Genomic DNA, 20175 nt, shown 5'->3' on the forward strand with positions numbered 1-20175 from the left:
CAGGTTGTGATGCTCAAAAAAAACATTATATGCTGATTTACTGACGTCTCTTTCACGATGTGAGTCTGTGGAAAAAAGTCCTTTGGGCCCAACGGGGTCACATGACGGACGCCGTTGTTGACGGACGCCAATTACACGGTTTGGCCACTATGTGAAATTGGCTTCAAAGCTTCCTGGGGTTGTGCAGTCGCCATCTTTGTTTTGGAGCCAGAAGTGACACATGAGTGCTTTTTTCCGCTTCGCCTCTGATTGGTTAGGTTTAGACACGACCTGCCTCTGATTGGTTAGTGAGCAGGAAGCCCCGCCCTAAAGCCCCTCCCCCACTTCCTGGTCTATTTCCCTTTAAATGGCACCATAATTGACTAAAGGAACGTCCTGCTGTGCTGAAGAAGACTGTAAACTACAGACTGAGAGCAGAAACTCATCAGGAGAGAAGTCGGCTCATTTTCCTCATTGACTTCCATCCAACCAGACTCAGTGGAGTCGCCCCCTGCTGGACGTTAGAGAGAACGCAGCTTTAAGGCTCTTCAGCATCGGCTTCACTTCTTTCCTGCCGGTCTGCGGTGGAGGATCGACGCGTTGCCTCGTACCGGAACATTTTTGTCTGAGATTTAATGCTGTGATGGTTTAAGCAGGCAGAGAGGGAACAGAGGCCATCACCTCCTCCTCCTCCTCCTCCTCCTCCTCCTCCTCCTCCTCCTCCTCTGTGTTTTCTCAGGCTCAGGAATCCTCCACATCTCCTGCAGAGATTTCAGTAACAACCCTCAGTCGGATAATAAACCTCCCAGCTGTAACTTAATCTTCTAATTATTGAATGGTGGTTGAAGGCGGCCTGTCAGACGCTGTCTCTTCCCTCCGAGGATCTCTGAAATCCTCAAAGTCTCCCCTAAATCTCCCTTAATGCTCCAAAGCCGCAGAGTTTAGGTGTAAAGTGACCGCTAACCACCAAACCGCTGCTGGTGCTTTGTCTGTGGTGATGAATGAGTTTACGGCATCATTTACAGGCTCTTTAAAGAACGACTTTAACACCCAGTTTTAGCTCAAAAACATATTCAAGAACTCCCAACGTCTCAGTTTCACCTCCAAACCAGAGCGACACGTGTGACTCTCTGATTATTGATGACTGTTTTCATTCTTCAGTAATCGTTCAGCCTATAAAATGTCGTCTTGTTCTACTAACAGTCCGAAACCCCCAAAATATTCACTTTACTGAGACGTAAAACAGAAAAACAGCAAATCGGAGACATTTAAGAGGCTAAAATGAGCAAATATTTGTTGTTTTTGCTTCATAAATGACTAAAACAATCCATTAATTATCAAAATTGTTGCTTTATATGGTCAGTTGACTAATTCATCAATCAATTAATGGGTTTAGCTCGAAGAACTAGTATTTACAGTCTGTATTTCCAGTGTGGTATGTATGATAACTGGGTGATGATGTTCAGTTGTGCTTGATTCAAGACTGAACAAATGATTTACCAACTCAAAAAAGTGACAGAGAAAGTTAAAGTAGGTGATCATTTCTGGAGTGATCTAATCAACTTTCCTTAAAGGTGTAGTTCAGGCTATTTCATAAGCGTGGCTGAGGAATGCACTGCCTTCCAAAAGAAAAGCTTCAGCTGGAAAAGTCAACATAAGTTTAAATGTATATTATATTTGGAAGATTTTCAGCACTTTCACTTGCTGTCAGACAGCCGTTTCTGTCTGGGAACTGAAGCTTCACTTCAAAGGCACCAGACTCCATTAAAAAAAACAGTAATTTTACCATGCAGAACACACAGGAGTTGCTGGTCTACTGCTGCCTCGATCGGCCAGTTTGTTTGTGTTATTGTGTGACTTTGGTGCTTTATCATATTAGTTTGGATCCAGGCTAACATGATAAAACACCAAAGTCACAGCAACTACACCAACAACTCCCATGTTCTGTGCGGTAAAATTACTGTTTTTGTCAATGGAGTCTGGTGTGGAGTTTGCTGCACTACCCCTGCCACAATCAGTGAGCGAACACATGAGATTACACATGTAACAAACAAACGAACCTCCTTCCTGTTTCAGTCTCCTGGTCGGAGCCATCCAGACAGCAGGTATGACGGAGCTGCTGAACCAGCAGGGGGCGCTGACCTTCTTCGCTCCCACCAACGACGCCTTCAGCGCCATGCCACCGGCTGAACTCAACAAGCTGATGCGTGAGTGTAAAACAGAAGAACTGCAGAGTAACTCAGTGTGTTTTATACAGTCTGTATGTGACTGAACACAGTGTGTATGAAGGAGAACTGCAGTATTTTTAAACATTGGCCCTGTTTTTTTTAATTTATTTTGGTGTCTAAATGCCTCATAAGTCAAAAAAAAGTGTTGGAACTGGTCCAGTAGATCACCTCAGCCAGCAGCCACCAAACGGGCTGCAACGTGATCCTTTGGGACAACTGCACCTGATCACAGTAGGTCCACTAAAAGTGCTTGTTTGATCCACTGACAGGCTCAGAGTGTTATTCTAAGTGTGTGACAGCATCATGGAAAGGATCCCTACAGAGAGAGACCTGGAAGATCCTTTTGGTTTAACCACAAACAGCACACACACCAGACTACATTCACTAAAACAGGGATTTTAGCTCACAGGACACAGGAGTTGCTGGTCTACTGCTGCCTCAGTTAGTTGGCTGTTTCTGTTATTGTGCGTTACACAAATATTGTGTTGGATGCTACCCCTTTAAAATACTAACCCTTTAAACACAACAACACAAATAACTAACTAAATGGCAGACCAGCAGCTCCTGTGTTCTGTGTGGTAAAATCCCTGATTTTGTGAATGGAGTCTGGTGTGTGTGCAGAGAGCGATATAACGACTGTTTGTGGTTAAACCAAAAGGATCTTCCAGGTCTCTCTCTGTAGGGATCCTTTCCATAATGCTGTCACACACTTAGAATAACACTCTGAGCCTGTCAGTGGATCAAACAAGCTCTTTTAATGAACCTACGTAGTCTTTTCATCGCTGCCGGCTGAGGTGACCTTCTGGACAAATTCCAGATTTTGTTCCAAAACCAAAATATGTTCAAATAGGGTCCCGGTTTACAAGCACCAGAGTTCTCCTTTATCCAGCAGAGGTAAACAGAAGGAGTTCGATCCGTCTCCTCCGGTCTGCAGCTCGGCGCCCTTCTGCTCCTTGTTTGGTCCGGATGTTCAGAAACTCTTTGTTTATGTGACTCACAGCCGAATCATTTCTCCTCGCCGAGCAGAGGGCTTCAATCGGGTTTATATAAACTGTCTGAACAGCTTCACTTCCAGCTCCGGCCTAATAAAGACATGCAGAGGGACGGCTGGGTGGGGGGGGAGGGGGGGGCATGGCACCTTGATGGAGGTGAGACAGCAACTGTAAACAAGCTTTACTGTCACGGATGGACTGAATGCATCCAAATAATCAAACTAATAACTTCATCAACAGTCAGTAATTAATGCTGACATGTAAATATTACTGGATTTATATCACTGAAATACTAAAAACTCCTCCTGTGGTCTGAAATCCTCTTTTTCAAGCTCATTTCATGTGAAAGAAACTTGATTTTCAGTGTTTTTATATGGTTTTCAAATTCAGTTTGAAGGTTTTACTGTCTAACATCAGCCATTAGTCTGAATAAATGGATTCAGACATCAAAGTTTAAGATGTAAAGCAGCTGTTTTTTCATCGTGTCTCACCTGGAGATGCTCCGTCTGTCTCCTAGGTAACCGCCAGGACCTGTCCGAGGCCCTCAGGTACCACCTGGGCGAGACCATGCTGGTCAGCGGGGGCGTCGGATCTCACACCAGAGTCAAAACCCTGCAGGGGGAGAAGCTGGAGCTCGGCGTGGTCGGTGCCCCCCTCCCCCCCCATCCTCTGATCCTCCTCAGTAACTTTATTTAAACACAGATCTGCTGACGGCCGTCGTCTCTCTCTGTGTTTCAGCGTAACTACACCGTGTACGTCAACAAGGTCCCGGTGGCGGACGCAGACCTGATGGCGACTAACGGAGTCGTCCACGCCGTCAACAGCATCATCAGACCTCTGCGTGAGTCACTCCTCCGGTCACCTGCACAGCCGCCAGGGTTTCCTCAGGGTTAACACCTGAGACCGTTTATTTCTCAATAATAATAATGATAATAATAATAATAATAATGACAATAATAATAATGATAATAATGATAATAATAATAATGATAATAATAATAATGATAATAATAATGATAATAATAATAATTATAAGTATAAGTATGATAATAATAATAATGATGATAATAATAATGATAATAATAATAATTATAAGTATAAGTATGATAATAATAATAATGATGATAATAATAATGATAATAATAATAATGATAATAATAATAATAATGATAATAATAATGATAATAATAATGATAATGATAATGATAATGATAATAATGATAATGATAATAATAATAATAATGATAATGATAATGATAATAATAATTGCTGCCATGTGCAAGTGTTTTACTTATTGTATGACATGAATGTCTGATGACTGTGTGATGTTGATAAGGTGTGATTTCTTATTCAGGTGTGAAACATCGTCCTGTGTGTCCTATCGTATCTATTCTATCCATCGTTTTGATAACGAAGCGTCATTTTCACATTCGTCAGATTTTCCTTCAGCAGCTCTACTTGTCCTACCAAAGGAAAACTGTGTTCAACCTGCACAAACACAATAATTTACCACGATGATATTAAATAAAACCTCCTGAGAACACAACGTACGACCACTGCAGCGACAGAGACGCCATCTAATGACGTGTTTTTAGGAGCTTTTGAGTGAAAACGGCCACTTTCTCCTCTGAATTTCTGCCCTTAGGTTTTATAAAAGATGATTAAAAACATTTAGAACATTCAGTTAAAAACATAAAACATATCAAATCCTGCAGTGCCCCTTTAAAACGGTCGTTTTCAGACAAGTTTAAGTATAAAATGTCCAAAGATTAACTTAGATTAAACTTTATTGTCATTACACCTGTCCAGTACAAGGCAGTTTTAGTATTTAGTATTAGTAGCGAGTGTAAACTATATAGAGTATGAACAGAATATACAGAAAGATGTTTACAGATGCTGTATACAGATTAGTGCTGTGAACATGTGTGTTAGTAGACATAAGACAAAGACTTTTACTGTAAGATGACTGTAAATGCAGGACTTCTACTGGTAGCAGAGAGTTTAAGGCTCTGAACGCTTCCTCCTCATGTATCCCGTCCTGACTGTTTGTGTCTCTGCAGCTCCGAAGGTGGACCGAGAGCAGGCCGACGGACCTGCAGCCCCCCTCAGATCAGCTGCCTCCTCCAGGGTGAGAACGTGCAGCAGCTCGCTAAACGTCTGAGAGCACGAATCTGAAAGTATTTGAGGATTCAGAAACATTTTAAAACACAAGATGTTTTTAATCAAATGTAACCAAATCTGTGGCACCGACCGGCAGGTGACGCTCAGGTGGATTTGATCCATTTCCTCTTTCGTATAAAAGAGTTTATTTGGTCGATAAATAAACATTTGTCTTCTCCTTATAACGTCTTTCGTGTTTCTGAATCCTCAGACTTTCAGATTATTTCCAGGTTTATTTGACTTCTTGAAATAAGAGGATTGAAAGACAACTGTGGATAAACTCCTCATGCTTTTATATAATCTTCTGCCAGTGAAGCTTAACCCTTTAATGCCTGAACCATGAAGAAATTGCCAGAAAATTCACATTTCTTTGAAACTGGAGTGTTTGTTGAACCTTCTGAGAAATTACAAAAAAAAAAAATTAAGTTTAAAAAGTCTTAACTTGTATCGTTTTCGCTACATCCGGCATTTTTGTGCAATTTGTTGCTCACAGTTTGTTTCATCTTAAACAAACAGAAACATATAAAACACAGATAAGATACAAAAAATATCACACTGATGATGTAGAGATCAAATATGATACGCTTGGTGTTAAAGGGTTATTAAAGTACTATTCCATCACTTTATTTTAGATAATTCACAATATAAACGTGCTGTTTCCAATACTAACACTAACAGGATTTAGAAATAAAGGTGTCTAATATAAGCCTGTTTCAAATAAAGGTAATTCAATGTCCGTATTTGAGGAAACGCAGTAATTATAATAAAAGCTTCATTAGAAAATCAGTGAATTTATATGATATTTTTATTTATTCTGCTGCTGTTTGTGTCTCGCAGGTCGACTCCAAGAGCTTCAGGAACGGTGAGTTTGTCTCAAATGTTTTTAAAATGCTTCCTGGAGCCTCGTCTGAACCAGGAAGTGCAGCTTTTCTGTCTCCAACTCGGCGTTTTTCGATTATAAATCTTGTTTTTCTGTGTGTTTTCTCCAGACGATCTTTTCCAGAGGGTGGTCAAGAGTCGCTCCAGCAGGACGATGAACAAAAGTCAGTAAAACTACGGAGAAGAAGAAGGAGGAGAAGAAGAAGAAGAAGAAGAAGAAACGGACGTCAGCAGAACATCTGAGGAACCAAAGAACACAACACGCTCTCATCCCAAAGGGTCAAAGGTCACAAAGCTTACAGGAAAAAACCCCCCTGACATCCTTTAACACCTGAGAGCAGGAACGAGAGAATCAGCTGTGATTTATGAAACGAAGAAAATTCACAACAAAAGGCTTCAATATCTGAGAAAACTCTCTCTGAACCGCCGTACGGCTGCAAGTATAAGGTTTAAAGTGCCACACGGGCCTGCTGGTCGCGTTTACGTCGACATAAAGACAAGACGGCAAATCGCAGCGCTTTATTTTGACGTGTCGGGTCTGAAAGTGGTTTTAATCAGAGTTTGTGCATTAAAACGCAATAATTCCATTATTTTACCAGCATTATTAAAGTAAAGACAATCAGCAGGTCGACTTTTTAAAGTGCACCAATGTACCCAAGCCCTCCCTGGAGGTTTGAAAGGCATTCTGGGAACTGTAGGAAACCACTAAGTGATCGATGTGTGTTAATCAGGTAAATCAAAAGGTGTGAGAGGATCTGAGGGGGATTTTTTCTTCTTCATCTGTGAGTCGGACGTCAGTTTGTGGAGAGAAGAAGAAGTGAAGAAGAAGAAGAGGAGGAGGAGGAGGAGGAGGAGGAGAGAAGTTGTTGAAGAAGTTGCTTTTTTATTTTTTACCAAAAAGTGTTTTGTTTTCTTTATACTGTAAAAAAAAACAAAAAAAAACTAGTTTTGACCAAATGTCACTTTCTGAAGCCCAAAGTTTGAACTTTCACTTGTGTAAAACTTTTGTAAAGAGTGTTTGTGTGTGTGTGTTGTTGTCCTGTAGAACCAAAGAAGCAAACTAAGTGACCTGATGGATCTCTGGAGGTTTTTTAGGATTTTTTTTCCCTGTGTGTTTTTTTTTTTTGTAAAATAAAGCTGAAAAATGAGCTCTGAAAGGTGTCGAGTCGTCTGTGTGTGTGTGTGTGTGTGTGTGTGTCCTCCTAAATAAAAGCCTGTTCAGGGTTCAGGCCGGGTTCACGTCTCTCTCGGCCGGTTTGTAAAAAGGCTGCAGAGCGTCGACGCGTCACGGCGACTTAAATCATCTCTAATCTGCGTGTGTCTGCGCCGAAGGAGGATCAGAGTTATGAAACATTAATGTGGTCCAGGTGAGGTCAACAGAAACAGAGCTTCTTTTTACGGGGTTTAATGTGAAGCAGTGAACGCCTCACAGAAGTGAGCTTCAGTTTCCTCCAGAGGGAAGAAGAACACACACACACACAGACAGACACACACACACACACACACACACACACACACACACACACACACACACACACACACAGACACACACACAGACACACACACACAGACACACAGACACAGACACAGACAGTTTTTTTTGACAAACACTCGAAGCTTCAGTTTGTAGTTTGAACAAAACTAATATATATTATTAATAAATTAAATTCAACAACAGGACTAATTTGACTGAAGTGAAGAATGTGAAAAGTCCGTCTCTGTTTGCAGCTCAGATTTTAAATGTGATGAAGAAAGAAAGGACCTCACCTTCACCTTCATCATCATCATCGTCGACATGATGAGGAAAGAAAACATGTTTAAAGCTGTAAAAAGACAAAAAGTTTTTTTAAAGGAATAAAAACCAAAAAGTTGAACTTATTTTTTAAATGTTTTTCTTTTTTCATTGCAAGAATAAAGAAAGACGTCGACAGTAAACTTTTTAATGATTAAAGTCGAACTTTCAAGATTAAATTAAACATTTCACTTTATTCTTTTATTTTTATTTTACTTTTATTTGTCATTTTTATGCTTCACATAAAAACAAAACAGTGTTTCACAGATGCCACCATTCAGTGTAATAAATATAAAAACAATAAATCAAGAGCAGTAATAATGTTAATTATCAACATTTTGACTTTATTCAAAACAAATGAAGTAAAATCCTCCTGATATTTATTTTTTTCACATGCTTGGCACTAATAGTCTTCCATAAAACACTGAAAGTTCCAGGATGTTTGTGAAATATAATGATAATGACTTTGAATCAGGATCTTAAATATAATGAGCTTAATGTGTGAAATTGTTCTCCGTTATCTCCACATTCATCTTCATATCGCACAGATCATTACAGGCTTTTATTTTGAAAAACCATTAGGTCACATTTGTAAGGAAGCTCATTTCTGCCGATGCCCATAAAATCAGGAAAAAAATATTCACTCTGAATCACAGTCAGGAGGCAGGAAGTGAAGAATCTGACTCGCAGGGAGAATTTTAAGCTTTTTATTTCATTATTTCTTCCTCTGGATGCTGTTGAAGCTGCAGAAATCAGATCGTAACTTCAGCTTAAACAAACATGTTCAGTTCTGCTTTTGTAACATTTGACTTTATTAAATCAGGACATTTTTATTTCATTAGACTCTTTGATTTCCTGTCAGTGGCGCGTCTCCTGAACCTCCCCGGATAAAGTCTGATGTTGGTTTTATTTTCCTCGGCGGCTCCTGCAGCACTTTGATACCTCGGCCTAATGCAGAACACGTTTGGGCTGCGGGTCTGCAGGCTTCTGTGCGTCCTCGTGTGTTTATGCAGAGATGAGTGACAGCAGGAGATAATAATGAGGCACAGCTGCTGCAGGACGGCAGCCGAGGAGGAAACAACAGCTTTACCACAGAAAACAGTATAAAAAAACACAGAACTCCCCTTTAATGGTTCATACATGGAGCACAATCTGACGTGTGGTGGAGTCAAAGCATGAAACAGCATCAAATTAAAGTACTCAGGTAAAATACAAGTACTTTAATAAGTTACTTTGCACCACTGCAAACAGTAGAAACTGTTTTAATCACCGTGTTTGGTGCAATAAGTACTTTTACTGTACAACAAAGTAAAAATACATCCTGCAAGTATCAGCAATAAAAGTACTTAAAGTATCAGTTAGTGAAGTTCTGATCTGTTTTTATAATAATAATAATCTTTTTAAGTGAAACCATGTGAAACGTTTAGAGGAGAAAAGATTCAGACGCACGTTTTCATCTTCAACAAACTGCGTTTAGTAAAAACGACAATATTTAGTGAGGAGTTGAGGTTTAAAGGAGCAGAAAATGAAAATACTGAAGTATGAAAGTGTTTAGTTTCCACAAACTGCAGCGTCGCTCTCACACAGTTCACTGGTCCAACAGGGGAGGAGATAAAAAAAGGGTTTCTGCAGGAATTAAACCAAACTAAGAGTCACATGATGTTAAAATAAAATGAAATGAAACAAAATAAGATAAAATAAAGATAAAATTAAATCAAATTAAACAAACACATAAATAAGAATAATTAAGGTGACACACCCCAGGAGATTTTTTTTCCAGAATTTAACTAATAAGTAAAAATGTCGAAAGTAAACTTGACATTTAAAGATTAAAGTCGTACTTTTTTCTTTCTTCTTTCACTTTTGTTTTTTTTTACTTATTACCAGTTGATAGATAAATAGATTTTTCACATTAATACAATCATTTTTTTGCTTTACAAGTTTTCTGAAATGTTTAAATATGCAAATGAGTCATTAACTAATTAAATCTGTATACACTTGTTTTATTCTGTGGACGTATTAGGAGATGTTGGATAACTGTTGACGCTGTGAGTGATATGTGACCAACCTCCAGATTATAGAGAGGAATGAAAACTAACTGGGGACTTTGGTGTCTGTAAGAGTGGAGAAAACAACCTTTAAAGATCTGAACTACAAACACAGAGAGACAAAATGAAGCAAACTTAACACCTAAATGTGGATCTTAGATGTTTTCTTTCCACTATTCAGAAATTATGGAGCTGAATCTGTGATGTTTCACCTTCAGAACTGAGTGAGAATAAAACTGTTAGCAGAGAAGTGAAGTCAGAGTCAGAGCGCCACCTGCTGCTCAGAGGAGCACAACACAACAAACTTCTGTCATCTTCTTTTATATCTTTAAATTTCATTTGATGTCCGATTGGAGACAAAAAAGATGGAACTGAATAAAACTTTAATGTGTTTATTGCAAATTAGATTATAAAGAACAAATAAGATATTTCTGTAGCTGTTTATTTGTGGCCATCAGGTCAATTTATTGGACTTAACTTCATTTAAATACAGAAATCTTTAACGTCAGCAAAAATATTAAGATAAATTAATTGCTATGGAGGAAAGTTAAGTGCCGAATTCAGACGTAACAAGATAAAAGTAATGAAATACAGGATTTACTAACAGTTAGATATGAAGTGATGGTCAAGAAGAGGCAGAAATCCTGTAAAACAATAAAGTCTCATGAGAAAATCATCTAAAAATAATTCACAACTTCCAGTAACGTAATAATATTAGGCCTCAAATAATAAATAAATAAAATAAATATACAGAAAAAGAATATTTTTATATCACAAAATTAATTGTTTTAGCAGATTTCCCATTTTCCATTAGTTAATTTGTATTTTATAATTAATATAAAATAATTATCTATATAATAACACACAGTAATGTGTGATAAAACAGTGAGGAACCATGTGCTGTGATCTTTGTTCCTCCCGTCCCGCAGAGGGCGCTGCAGCCGGAGCTTCCTGTTTCCTGTGTGTCACATTAATGTCGGTCCGTGGAACAACAACAGCAACAACACATGTGAGCGGAGATGTTTTCTGGTTTCAAAGATAAAGTCGGGGAGGTTTTGTTACCAGGAGATGAATTCTGCTTAGAGACCGAAGACACCATCTCTCTGACGGAGCAGGCGAAGCCGGAGAAGGTGGTGTGTGGTCCGGGTCTGCGGCGGAGCGGAGGCCGGCTGGTGGTGTGTAAAAGCGGCGTCCTCCGACACAAACAGCCCAACATGTTCTGGATCGATTCACAGCAGCGGAGGGTGAGAATGTAGAGACACGATGTTCACTGGAATATAGTAATAATGTTCTCATGTTAACCTCAGCTAGGAGATCTGTGCTTTACTGTAGGAGCGACAACATGCAGAACTCCACTTAGAAAACTCCCAATTCAGGTATTTTCCCTGTCTGCGGAGGGGCATGACTGAAATGACCAGACTTTAGGACTGAATTTAAAACATTTTGAACCTGTTGTGATTTCGGCGTAAGAATAATATAATCAAGTCTTATTTTCTCCCAGTAAAGTTAAACTTAATTGATCAGGTCTGCTGTTAACCCTCCTCTCCATCCGCCGCGCTTTACAATAGCGAGCAGCGAGAATCACTTCAGGAAAAAAGGATTATTTTGTGACAAAGTGCCGCCCGGTGAACCAGAGTCACTCCGAATTACTCAGAAGACCATAACCATTACTGAGAAGTGTTAGTTTTTGTTCTGACAGTTTATTACGTTCAAGCAAATTCCACCCAATTTAGAAGAGATATATTTTCAAAAGGAGTTCAACAGTTCCCCTGTGTGTCCTCAGTATGTCCCGGCCAAAGGAGAGACCGTCATCGGCATCGTGACGGTCAAATCTGGAGACGTCTTCAAGGTGGACTTTGGAGGAAGTGAGCAGGCGTCTCTGTCCTACCTGGCGTTTGAAGGAGCCACCAAGAGGAACCGACCCAACGTCCAGGTGAGACGGTGGGGGACCTGTACTGGTGGGGGACCTGGTGTCACCTGGTGTCTGACCCCTCCCTCCCTGTGTGTCACCTGGTGTCTGACCCCTCCCTCCCTGTGTGTCACCTGGTGTCTGACCCCTCCCTCCCTGTGTTACCTGTGCAGGTGGGGGACCTGGTGTTCTCTCAGTTCATCATAGCCAATAAGGACATGGAGCCGGAGCTGGTGTGTGTGGACAGCGGGGGCCGGGCCAACGGGATGGGGGTGTTTGGAGGAGGAGGTCTGCTCTTCACCGTCTCTCTGGGACTCGTCAGAAGGTACGAACCCGCTCTAATGTTTCTGTGTGGGTGAAGGTGTGTCGGCGTTCCGTCCTCGGTCTGGACCCGGCTCCACTAAGTCCTCTGCCCCCCCTCCAGACTGCTGGCCCCCCACAGCGAGGTCCTGTCTGACCTGCAGCAGCTGCTCCCCTGTGAGCTGGTGGTGGGGATGAACGGCCGTCTGTGGGTGAAGTCCTCCGGCGTCCAGCAGACGCTCGTCGTCGCCAACCTGCTGCAGAGCTGCGACACCATGACGGCCCAGCAGAGACGGCAGCTGTTCAGGAGGGCGGCACAGGGGGCGCTGTAGCCCACCTGGACCACACCCGGACCACACCTGGACCACACCTGGACCACACCTGGAGCCTCAGGGGAACACTTCCTGTCTGCGTTCGGGATGCTCAGGTGTGTTTGATCAGAGGAAGTCCTGCAGCTGCCGGTTTCACTTTAAATCTCCTAAAACTGATCTTAAAGGAACATTCCCCTGTTTTTCCTTCTTTACATCACTGTTTGTTATATTTGTACAAAAAGTAAAACTGATCAAACTGTATTTTTGTAAAAAGAACAAAGTTTATTGTTTCAGTCGTGTTTTTGTAAAAGGAAAAAAAACAGAATCTGATCAGAGATCCTCAGTTAGAGACAGACGCTCCACTCTGTAGGATTCTTTGCCGGATCAATAACTGTAGCTGATCACGTTCACAGTTGTGAATCAGAAAAAGGTGTAAAAGATATTTAAGCCTATAAATATTCAATCAACAAACTGTATTTTTGGAGATTTTTTTAATGAATTCTAATTCAATGTACTCTGGTGCTGCAGTGATTATTTTCATCATCAATTAATCATTTTCTGGATTAATTGATCGGTTGTTTGGTCCAGAAAATGTCAATCAGTGTCTCCTGAAGCCCAAAAAGTCAGAAGAAGCAGAAAAATGTTCAGTTTACTGTCACAGAGGAAAGAAACCAGGAAATATTCACATTTTAAAGGCAGAAATTGATTTAAGAGAAGATGAAAAAGATCTGTGTGCAGAAACGATGCGTTCACTGACTGTCTGTGTTCTGTGACTGAATATTTAAGTCGAGTCGGGCTTCAGGACGTCAGGATCAATATTATCGCTCTTATTTTCAGAATAAAACACAAGTGACCAGTAACTTTTTCTCCATAAACATTTATTTTCAAATAGATTAAGAAAAAATAGACATTTTTTTTACAACTTTTTTCTTTATCTGACTTTTTGTACAGTACTTTATGTGCGTTTAGAAAAACCGACAAACAAACATCAGTTAATGAGGCAGCAGAGGGCCGAAGAGCACAAAGGATTCTGGGAGAAGACGAAGAAAAGCAGCGAGAACAAACGACCCAAAAACTACGAGGACCGGCCGGGAACTCCGAGCGGAACCTGAACACTACGTCTGTTTTTAGGGTTTTATAAAAGTGCAAACTGAGAACGAGGCGACGACGACGGAGGGAAAACAGAAAACTGGTTCGAAGAAGAAGAAGAAGAGAAACAACAAACACTCCTCAGCTGCTTTACATTCAGAGAGCCACCACAGACAGACAGGCAGAGAGAGAGAGAGACAGCTGTTCAGACAGACGGGCAGGTGTTCAGACAGACGTTCAGACATACAGGCAGATGTTCAGACATACAGGCAGATGTTCAGACATACAGGCAGATGTTCAGACAGACAGGCAGACGTTCAGACAGACAGGCAGACATTCAGACAGACAGACGTTCAGACAGACAGGCAGATGTTCAGACAGACAGGCAGATGTTCAGACAGACAGGCAGATGTTCAGGCAGACAGGCGTTCAGGCAGACAGGCAGATGTTCAGACAGACAGGCAGATGTTCAGACAGACAGGCAGATGTTCAGACAGACAGACAGACGTTCAGACAGACAGACGTTCAGGCAGACAGGCAGATGTTCAGACAGACAGACGTTCAGACAGACAGGCAGATGTTCAGACAGACAGACGTTCAGGCAGACAGGCAGATGTTCAGACAGACAGACGTTCAGACAGACAGGCAGATGTTCAGACAGACAGGCTGATGTTCAGACAGACGTTCAGACAGACAGACGTTCAGACAGACAGACGTTCAGACAGGCTGATGTTCAGACAGACGTTCAGACAGACAGGCAGATGTTCAGACAGACAGACAGACGTTCAGACAGGCTGATGTTCAGACAGACGTTCAGACAGACAGGCTGATGTTCAGACAGACAGACGTTCAGACAGGCTGATGTTCAGACAGACGTTCAGACAGACAGGCAGATGTTCAGACAGACAGACAGACGTTCAGACAGGCTGATGTTCAGACAGACGTTCAGACAGACAGGCTGATGTTCAGACAGACAGACGTTCAGACAGGCAGATGTTCAGACAGACGTTCAGACAGACAGGCTGATGTTCAGACAGACGTTCAGACAGACAGGCGGAGGGCTGCAGTAACCAACGGTAACGGTACTCTGAACTTGAACACGTGAGGTGAGCGCAGAACTTTGGCAACACGTCAGGCTGAAGGTCGAGTGGTGACTGGAAAGTACGGCAGACATCTTGTTGATGATGTCACAGTGCGGACTGGAGCGGGGGGGGCGGAGCCCGGCGGGGTCACATGATGTGTTTCTGGATCCCCGGGGTGAACTCCTTGGCGTTGGGGTTCAGGCTGCTGGTGATCTGGAGGGAGAGGACGAGGACACGAGCAGTTTGTTAGTGACTAATGAAGGAAAAGTGGAAAAAGACACATCGACCCTGTTTTTATTTGTTCATCCTGTCCTCTAGTTCACGTCTGACATGTTTTAGAATCCAACCAGGTCTGTTTGGCAGCAGGAAGTCAGACGGACAAACGGCAAAGAGAATCTGCTCAGATTTCAAAATAAAAGCCCCTGTGCAGACTGTCAGTGGTATATTCCAGCAGCACATCAGTATTATTCTCTAATGGGGGGGCACCAGGCCAGACGTCAGCCGCTCAGAGGGTTTTTAACACCATGACGACCAGAGGTTCATCCTGGATGGAGAAACACTCTGACTTTGACTTTAGCTGCTGTCTGTAGCTGCAGCACAACAAAGCAGGAAGTACATCCAAGAAACACATTTGAAGCAGAAGAAGAAGAAGAAACGCGGCCTGTTTGATCCTGTTAGAAACACATTTAAAGCAGCAGAAGAAGAAGAAACGCAGCCTGTTTGATCCTGTTAGAAACACATTTAAAGCAGCAGAAGAAGAAGAAACGCAGCCTGTTTGATCCTGTTAGAAACACATTTAAAGCAGCAGAAGAAGAAGAAACGCGGCCTGTTTGATCCTGTTAGAAACACATTTAAAGCAGCAGAAGAAGAAGAAACGCGGCCTGTTTGATCCTGTTAGAAACACATTTAAAGCAGCAGAAGAAGAAGAAACGCAGCCTGTTAGCGAGAAAAACCCGACTGCAGCCAGAACGTGACGCAGATGATGCTGCTGCTGTTCGACACGTTTTTTTTTTCTTCCCAAATACAAATAATTTTTAAATGTTGAAAAAACATTCACAAACCAACCATTTGTTTCTCTGGATGTTTATTATTAGAGTTCAGCTCCACCCAAGTTTACAGCTGCTCACTACAGCAGGCGCTGAGCTGCTGACTGACAGGACAAAAATAACACGAGTGCCTTCTTTAGTGCAGAGAGGCGTCCGGTCGGGACGAGGGCCGGACTAAAGGGGGTTAAAACACGACACCCCCGCAGCTCAAGGGCGACCGCCGACAGACGCCATGACTCAGAAAGCTGCTCTGAGAGACCCGAGGATGAAGCCTGGAGGCCGACGGGCACAAACGGCCCCGAAGACGACCACAGCGAGAAACACTAAAAGATCGAAGTCGAGATTTTAATAACTCGACATCTGATCCTTCAAATGAAGTCCATTAATAACTCCGGCCCTATTTGAGAGGCCGAAAGATTCTGTGATCGACATTTTGAGTCTTGAGACGCATAAAGTCACAGTTCAAAGTTTTTATGTCACATTTTCTACAAATAAAAATATACGATGATAAATCTGAATAACTGAACCTGGAGATACTGAGAGCAGTCAACTAACTACTGCTTAATTTACTGATTAGTTTCTTAATTCACTTTAAAATGTGAGTCCTTAAATGTTCAGTCACACAGAAGCAGAAAAACGGACCCTGTGACGTCTGAGAAACGTGAACCTGAGACCTTGTAGTTTGTTTTTCTTTCATTATTTTTACTCAAATGATTAAAAACGAATCGATCTGTCGACCGGCTTGTTTGGCAGCCCCCGATTGGCCGAAGCGGACCGTGAACTCACCACCACGTCGAAGTCTGCGTCTGCGTGGACGTCGGCGTCCAGGACCAGCAGGCCGATCTGGTCCTGCAGCGGGCCGGCGGTCTGAGCGGGGAGGTCTCTGGACGGGATGAACCACTCCCACTGCTCCTCCTCCTCCAGCATCTCCTGGAAACAACGCTCGATGAACTCCTCCTCCCACAGCTCCTCCTCCACCTGCACACACACACACACACACACACACAGGTAACGTGGTGGATGTCCGGCTCGTTTTAAAGGACCACGTCGCTGTTTTTACATCATCAGACTCCCCCCTCAGTTATCAGAGTAGCTGCTGTTTAATGAAGAAGCAGCTGTTTTTATTACTCATTAATCCTTTCAGTCATTTTTTCTGGTGTTAGATTTTCTGTTTTTCTCGGTAAAAACACGTCACCTTGTTAGAGAAGTCCAGAGAGAGAAGTGAGGGAAGTAAATAACTGTGATGATCCATTTTCCCTCCTCTGGTTATGATTTAAGTATAGATGGGAGGATCACTTAGTATTCAAGTTACTTTAATCTGTAAAAACAGGAGAAAAAGATGTTTTTTTTTCTACAGAGTATCAGGTAACGTCTGTAGTGAATATTACAAAATATTGAGTGGAGGAGACGTATAAAGTGACAGAATGAAAATACTCAAGTAAATAAACTACTATTACATCGTACGCAGAGTTCCTGCACTTTCCCAAAGTCAAATTTAACCACAGTTTCCAGCATTTCCAAGGTTTTCGGGCAAAGTTAAAAACCTTCCAATCATCCTGAGGTTTTCCACCTGATTAAATCACATTTCAAACATCTTTAGAAGCGAGTTTTCATGGTTTTTAAGGCAACGTCGAGCAGATTTCGAGCATTTTCAGGGTTTTCCAGCAAATCAAGGCACCTTTCAAGCACATTCAAGGTTCATTTTCAAGGTTTTGTCCTGCGACCCCGAGGGATGAGCAGTCTACACGATGGATGGATGGATTTTAAAGGTTTTTTGGGGGCAAAGTTAAGCAAGTTTCAAACATACTCAAGGTTTCCCAGAAAATCAAAGCCTGTCAAGTATTTCCAGTGAGCATTTTCAAGGTTTTCAAGCACCGAGCTGCAGCGGTAGATGACACACACTCAGATCAGCTACACTATTTAGTTTATTTGTCTAAAAAGATGAACTAATCTGTCAGAAAGTCACTTATTAGATGAAAGTAAGCCGAATTAAGAGCTGACTTCAGTCTTCAGGGTAAGAGCACTTGGCTGCTTTGCTCCACTGGTGACATAATAATGTGACCTGGTTTCCACCCGCTGAGGTCGGCTGTGTCTGTGGGTCTGACCCCCCCTCCCCCTGGTCCCGGCCCTGGTCCCGGTCCCGGTCCCGGTCCTCACCTGCCTGTTGAACTCCTCCTCGTTCTCCATCCACATGTACTCAGCGAACGGGTCCTCCTCGGAGATGAACTGGCTGCTCAGGATCACCTCGTCGCTGGTCGTCATGTTCGGGGCGACGTTGCTGAGACTCGGGTCTTTCATTTCGGTTTTCCTCCCACACCTGCTTCTCTACTGGGGGGAGGAGAGGAGGGGGGAGACATGAGGACACGGTTAGACCGCTGGTCCGTTGTGTCAGCGCCTTGGGGGGTGGGGGGGTCACCGTGATGGCCGCTGTCCGACAGACAACAGCTAACGGCTGACTGTCGCTGCCATTTTTACGGCGAACACACCAGAATGAACGGGTTACATCGACAGAAAAACCACCAGCACACTCATTCAGTGACCTTTTAATAAGCCGAAGAGGTGAAACTCTGTGTTTAAAGCGATTTAAATACCTGACAAGCCGATTTGTTCGATGGCGGCGGGGCCAGACGGTGAACTCTGTGTCCAACTCTCCTGTAACTGTAATGGCCGCGCTGCCTCTGTTTGTTTACATCTGCAACGTCACTCCGCGCTCGTCTCTGATTGGACGAGCCGCCCTGCTGCCTTCGCGTGCTTACACCGCCCATTAAAACCAACGGGACCGGAGAGTCGGAAAGTAGGAAACTTCTTCTTCTTCTTCTTTTATTTTTATTTTTTGCGATTAGTGTCACAAGAAATGATAAGATTAACTTTATTAATTCTCTTGTCACAGAAGCTCAATATTAAGACAAATGTGGAAAGAGAGTAAAAAAAAATAGACATATATAAATAACACACATAAATGTCATAAATATACTATATACATATTCCATGTATACAGATATACCCATGGATTGTTAAACTGCACAAGATGAATAAATGATTCTGAATAACTGACATGGGTGTGGATTAATTACATTAGGAACTGCCATAAGTATGTAAATAAATATGTCATAAATAGTCAATAAATACAATTTCTACATTGCATAGTCATGTAGTGGTGAAATTTACCCAAATACTATATTTAAGTACAGAATTGAGGTACTTTTACTGAACCTGAAGTCTTTTTCTCTTTCCATGCCACTTTCTATTTACACTGCACTACATCTCAAAGGGAAATATTGTACTGACAGCATAAGCTACTCAATAAATTAGGAATTGTACATACAAAACACATTAAGAGCTCACAAAATTTGACGTCTACATATTAAAATCAATTGATTAATTAGCAAATTGACAGAAAATGAATTGGCATCTATTCTGATAATCATTTAAATGCTTTTTCATTCATTTCAACACATCTCATTCCCTCTTAATTAATTCAACAGTTGTATGTGTTTCTAATAATGTAGAGCTTTGGACTGTGAAGGAGTCACTTTGGGTTCTTCACTTTGTGACTCTATTTCTCACCATTTTCACAAAACAAATCATCAATCAATGGATTGATGGAGAAAAATAATCAGCAGATTAATCCACAGAAACCCTAAAAGATTTACTGTCACTGGCCTTATTTATATTTCTCATAGTTTTGACACAAAGAAGTTTGAACTTTATAGTTTTTACTTTTATATACTTATACTATTATAATATTTACTTTGACTACCTTTTGGACTCATCGTGCTGAAAACGAAACATCGCGAGATTTCAGTCTTCAGGTCACGTGGTGCCATTTGTCAGTCAGCTAGCTAGCTAGCTAGCTCTCAACCACGCATTAGGAAGGGCTAAGGTAAGAGTATTAATATTCACGAATATAAACTGCGGTATACACACGAACAGTCAATACTTCACACTGTATTTGCTTCTTAGAAAAAACAACCTAGATGCGGAGTTCTGAGCTACGTTAGCTTACGGCTAGCATTAGCAGGTTGCAGGCTAACGATGTTAGCAATCGATGTTTGCTAAAGTTAGCCTCGACTGTGCTAATAATTCATTGATTATCGGGTTTATTTGCCATGCAGGCAGCACGTGCTCTCAGTTAGAAGTGGCTCTGAAGACAAAACGTCTGTCAGTATGTTTTTCAGAGTTTAAACTCAGTTTAATCACACAGGCGAGCTAATGCTGTTAGCTTAGCTGCTCTCCATTTTTAAAACTTGTGGTACAAACTGAAGCTTCACTGTCAGATAGTAAAACACTGTTTATAGCTGCTTCACTGTTCAGTCTGTATTTTGGTCCAGTTCTTCCTCCTTTCATTGTAATCCTTGTT

At 41.8% G+C, this 20175-nt stretch overlaps 3 protein-coding genes across 4 annotated transcripts in view; 2 read left to right on the plus strand and 1 right to left on the minus strand.

The window, feature by feature from the left end:
• The window catches only part of tgfbi (transforming growth factor, beta-induced), a 33424-nt gene extending 26038 nt beyond the window's left edge, over window positions 1-7386 (plus strand). The window contains exons 12-17 of the mRNA XM_070836323.1: window positions 2056-2186; window positions 3717-3841; window positions 3938-4040; window positions 5260-5327; window positions 6197-6221; window positions 6349-7386. Coding sequence (XP_070692424.1) covers window positions 2056-2186; window positions 3717-3841; window positions 3938-4040; window positions 5260-5327; window positions 6197-6221; window positions 6349-6410 — 514 coding nt within the window. The 3' untranslated portion in view covers window positions 6411-7386. The remainder of the gene's footprint in view (window positions 1-2055; window positions 2187-3716; window positions 3842-3937; window positions 4041-5259; window positions 5328-6196; window positions 6222-6348) is intronic.
• Window positions 7387-11063: 3677 nt separating this feature from the next.
• LOC139207281 (exosome complex component RRP40-like) lies at window positions 11064-12859 on the plus strand. The gene is made up of 4 exons (XM_070836957.1): window positions 11064-11322; window positions 11862-12011; window positions 12161-12312; window positions 12412-12859. Exons 1-4 carry the CDS (start codon window positions 11098-11100, stop codon window positions 12617-12619), a joined length of 735 nt encoding a protein of 244 aa, XP_070693058.1. The 5' UTR covers window positions 11064-11097; the 3' UTR covers window positions 12620-12859.
• A 596-nt stretch (window positions 12860-13455) lies between these two features.
• LOC139207096 (polyadenylate-binding protein-interacting protein 2-like) lies at window positions 13456-18506 on the minus strand. 2 transcript variants are annotated; one of them, XM_070836730.1, is made up of 4 exons: window positions 18407-18506; window positions 17973-18143; window positions 16602-16793; window positions 13456-14982 (listed from the first exon to the last, which is right to left on the minus strand). In XM_070836730.1, the coding sequence occupies exons 2-4, from the start codon at window positions 18111-18113 to the stop codon at window positions 14917-14919; spliced, it is 399 nt and encodes a 132-aa protein (XP_070692831.1). In that variant the 5' UTR covers window positions 18114-18143; window positions 18407-18506; the 3' UTR covers window positions 13456-14916. The 2 variants fall into 2 exon arrangements, with proteins under 2 accessions (XP_070692831.1, XP_070692832.1); XM_070836731.1 differs by having other exon boundaries at window positions 17973-18140; window positions 18407-18488.
• Between the last annotated feature and the right edge of the window lie 1669 nt (window positions 18507-20175).

Source organism: Pempheris klunzingeri, chromosome 9 (assembly GCF_042242105.1).
Source record: "Pempheris klunzingeri isolate RE-2024b chromosome 9, fPemKlu1.hap1, whole genome shotgun sequence".
Lineage (NCBI taxonomy): Eukaryota > Metazoa > Chordata > Actinopteri > Acropomatiformes > Pempheridae > Pempheris > Pempheris klunzingeri.

Coding starts and splice junctions, on each gene's coding strand:
- LOC139207281 (XM_070836957.1), top strand. CDS start 11,098: ATGTTTTCTGGTTTCAAAGATAAAGTCGGGGAGGTTTTGTTACCAGGA. Junction 11,323..11,861: donor TCGATTCACAGCAGCGGAGG/GTGAGAATGTAG, acceptor GTGTGTCCTCAG/TATGTCCCGGCCAAAGGAGA. Junction 12,313..12,411: donor TCTCTGGGACTCGTCAGAAG/GTACGAACCCGC, acceptor CCCCCCCTCCAG/ACTGCTGGCCCCCCACAGCG.
- LOC139207096 (XM_070836730.1), bottom strand. CDS start 18,113: ATGAAAGACCCGAGTCTCAGCAACGTCGCCCCGAACATGACGACCAGC. Junction 16,794..17,972: donor AGGAGGAGTTCAACAGGCAG/GTGAGGACCGGG, acceptor GTGTGTGTGCAG/GTGGAGGAGGAGCTGTGGGA. Junction 14,983..16,601: donor ACGCAGACTTCGACGTGGTG/GTGAGTTCACGG, acceptor CTCTCCCTCCAG/ATCACCAGCAGCCTGAACCC.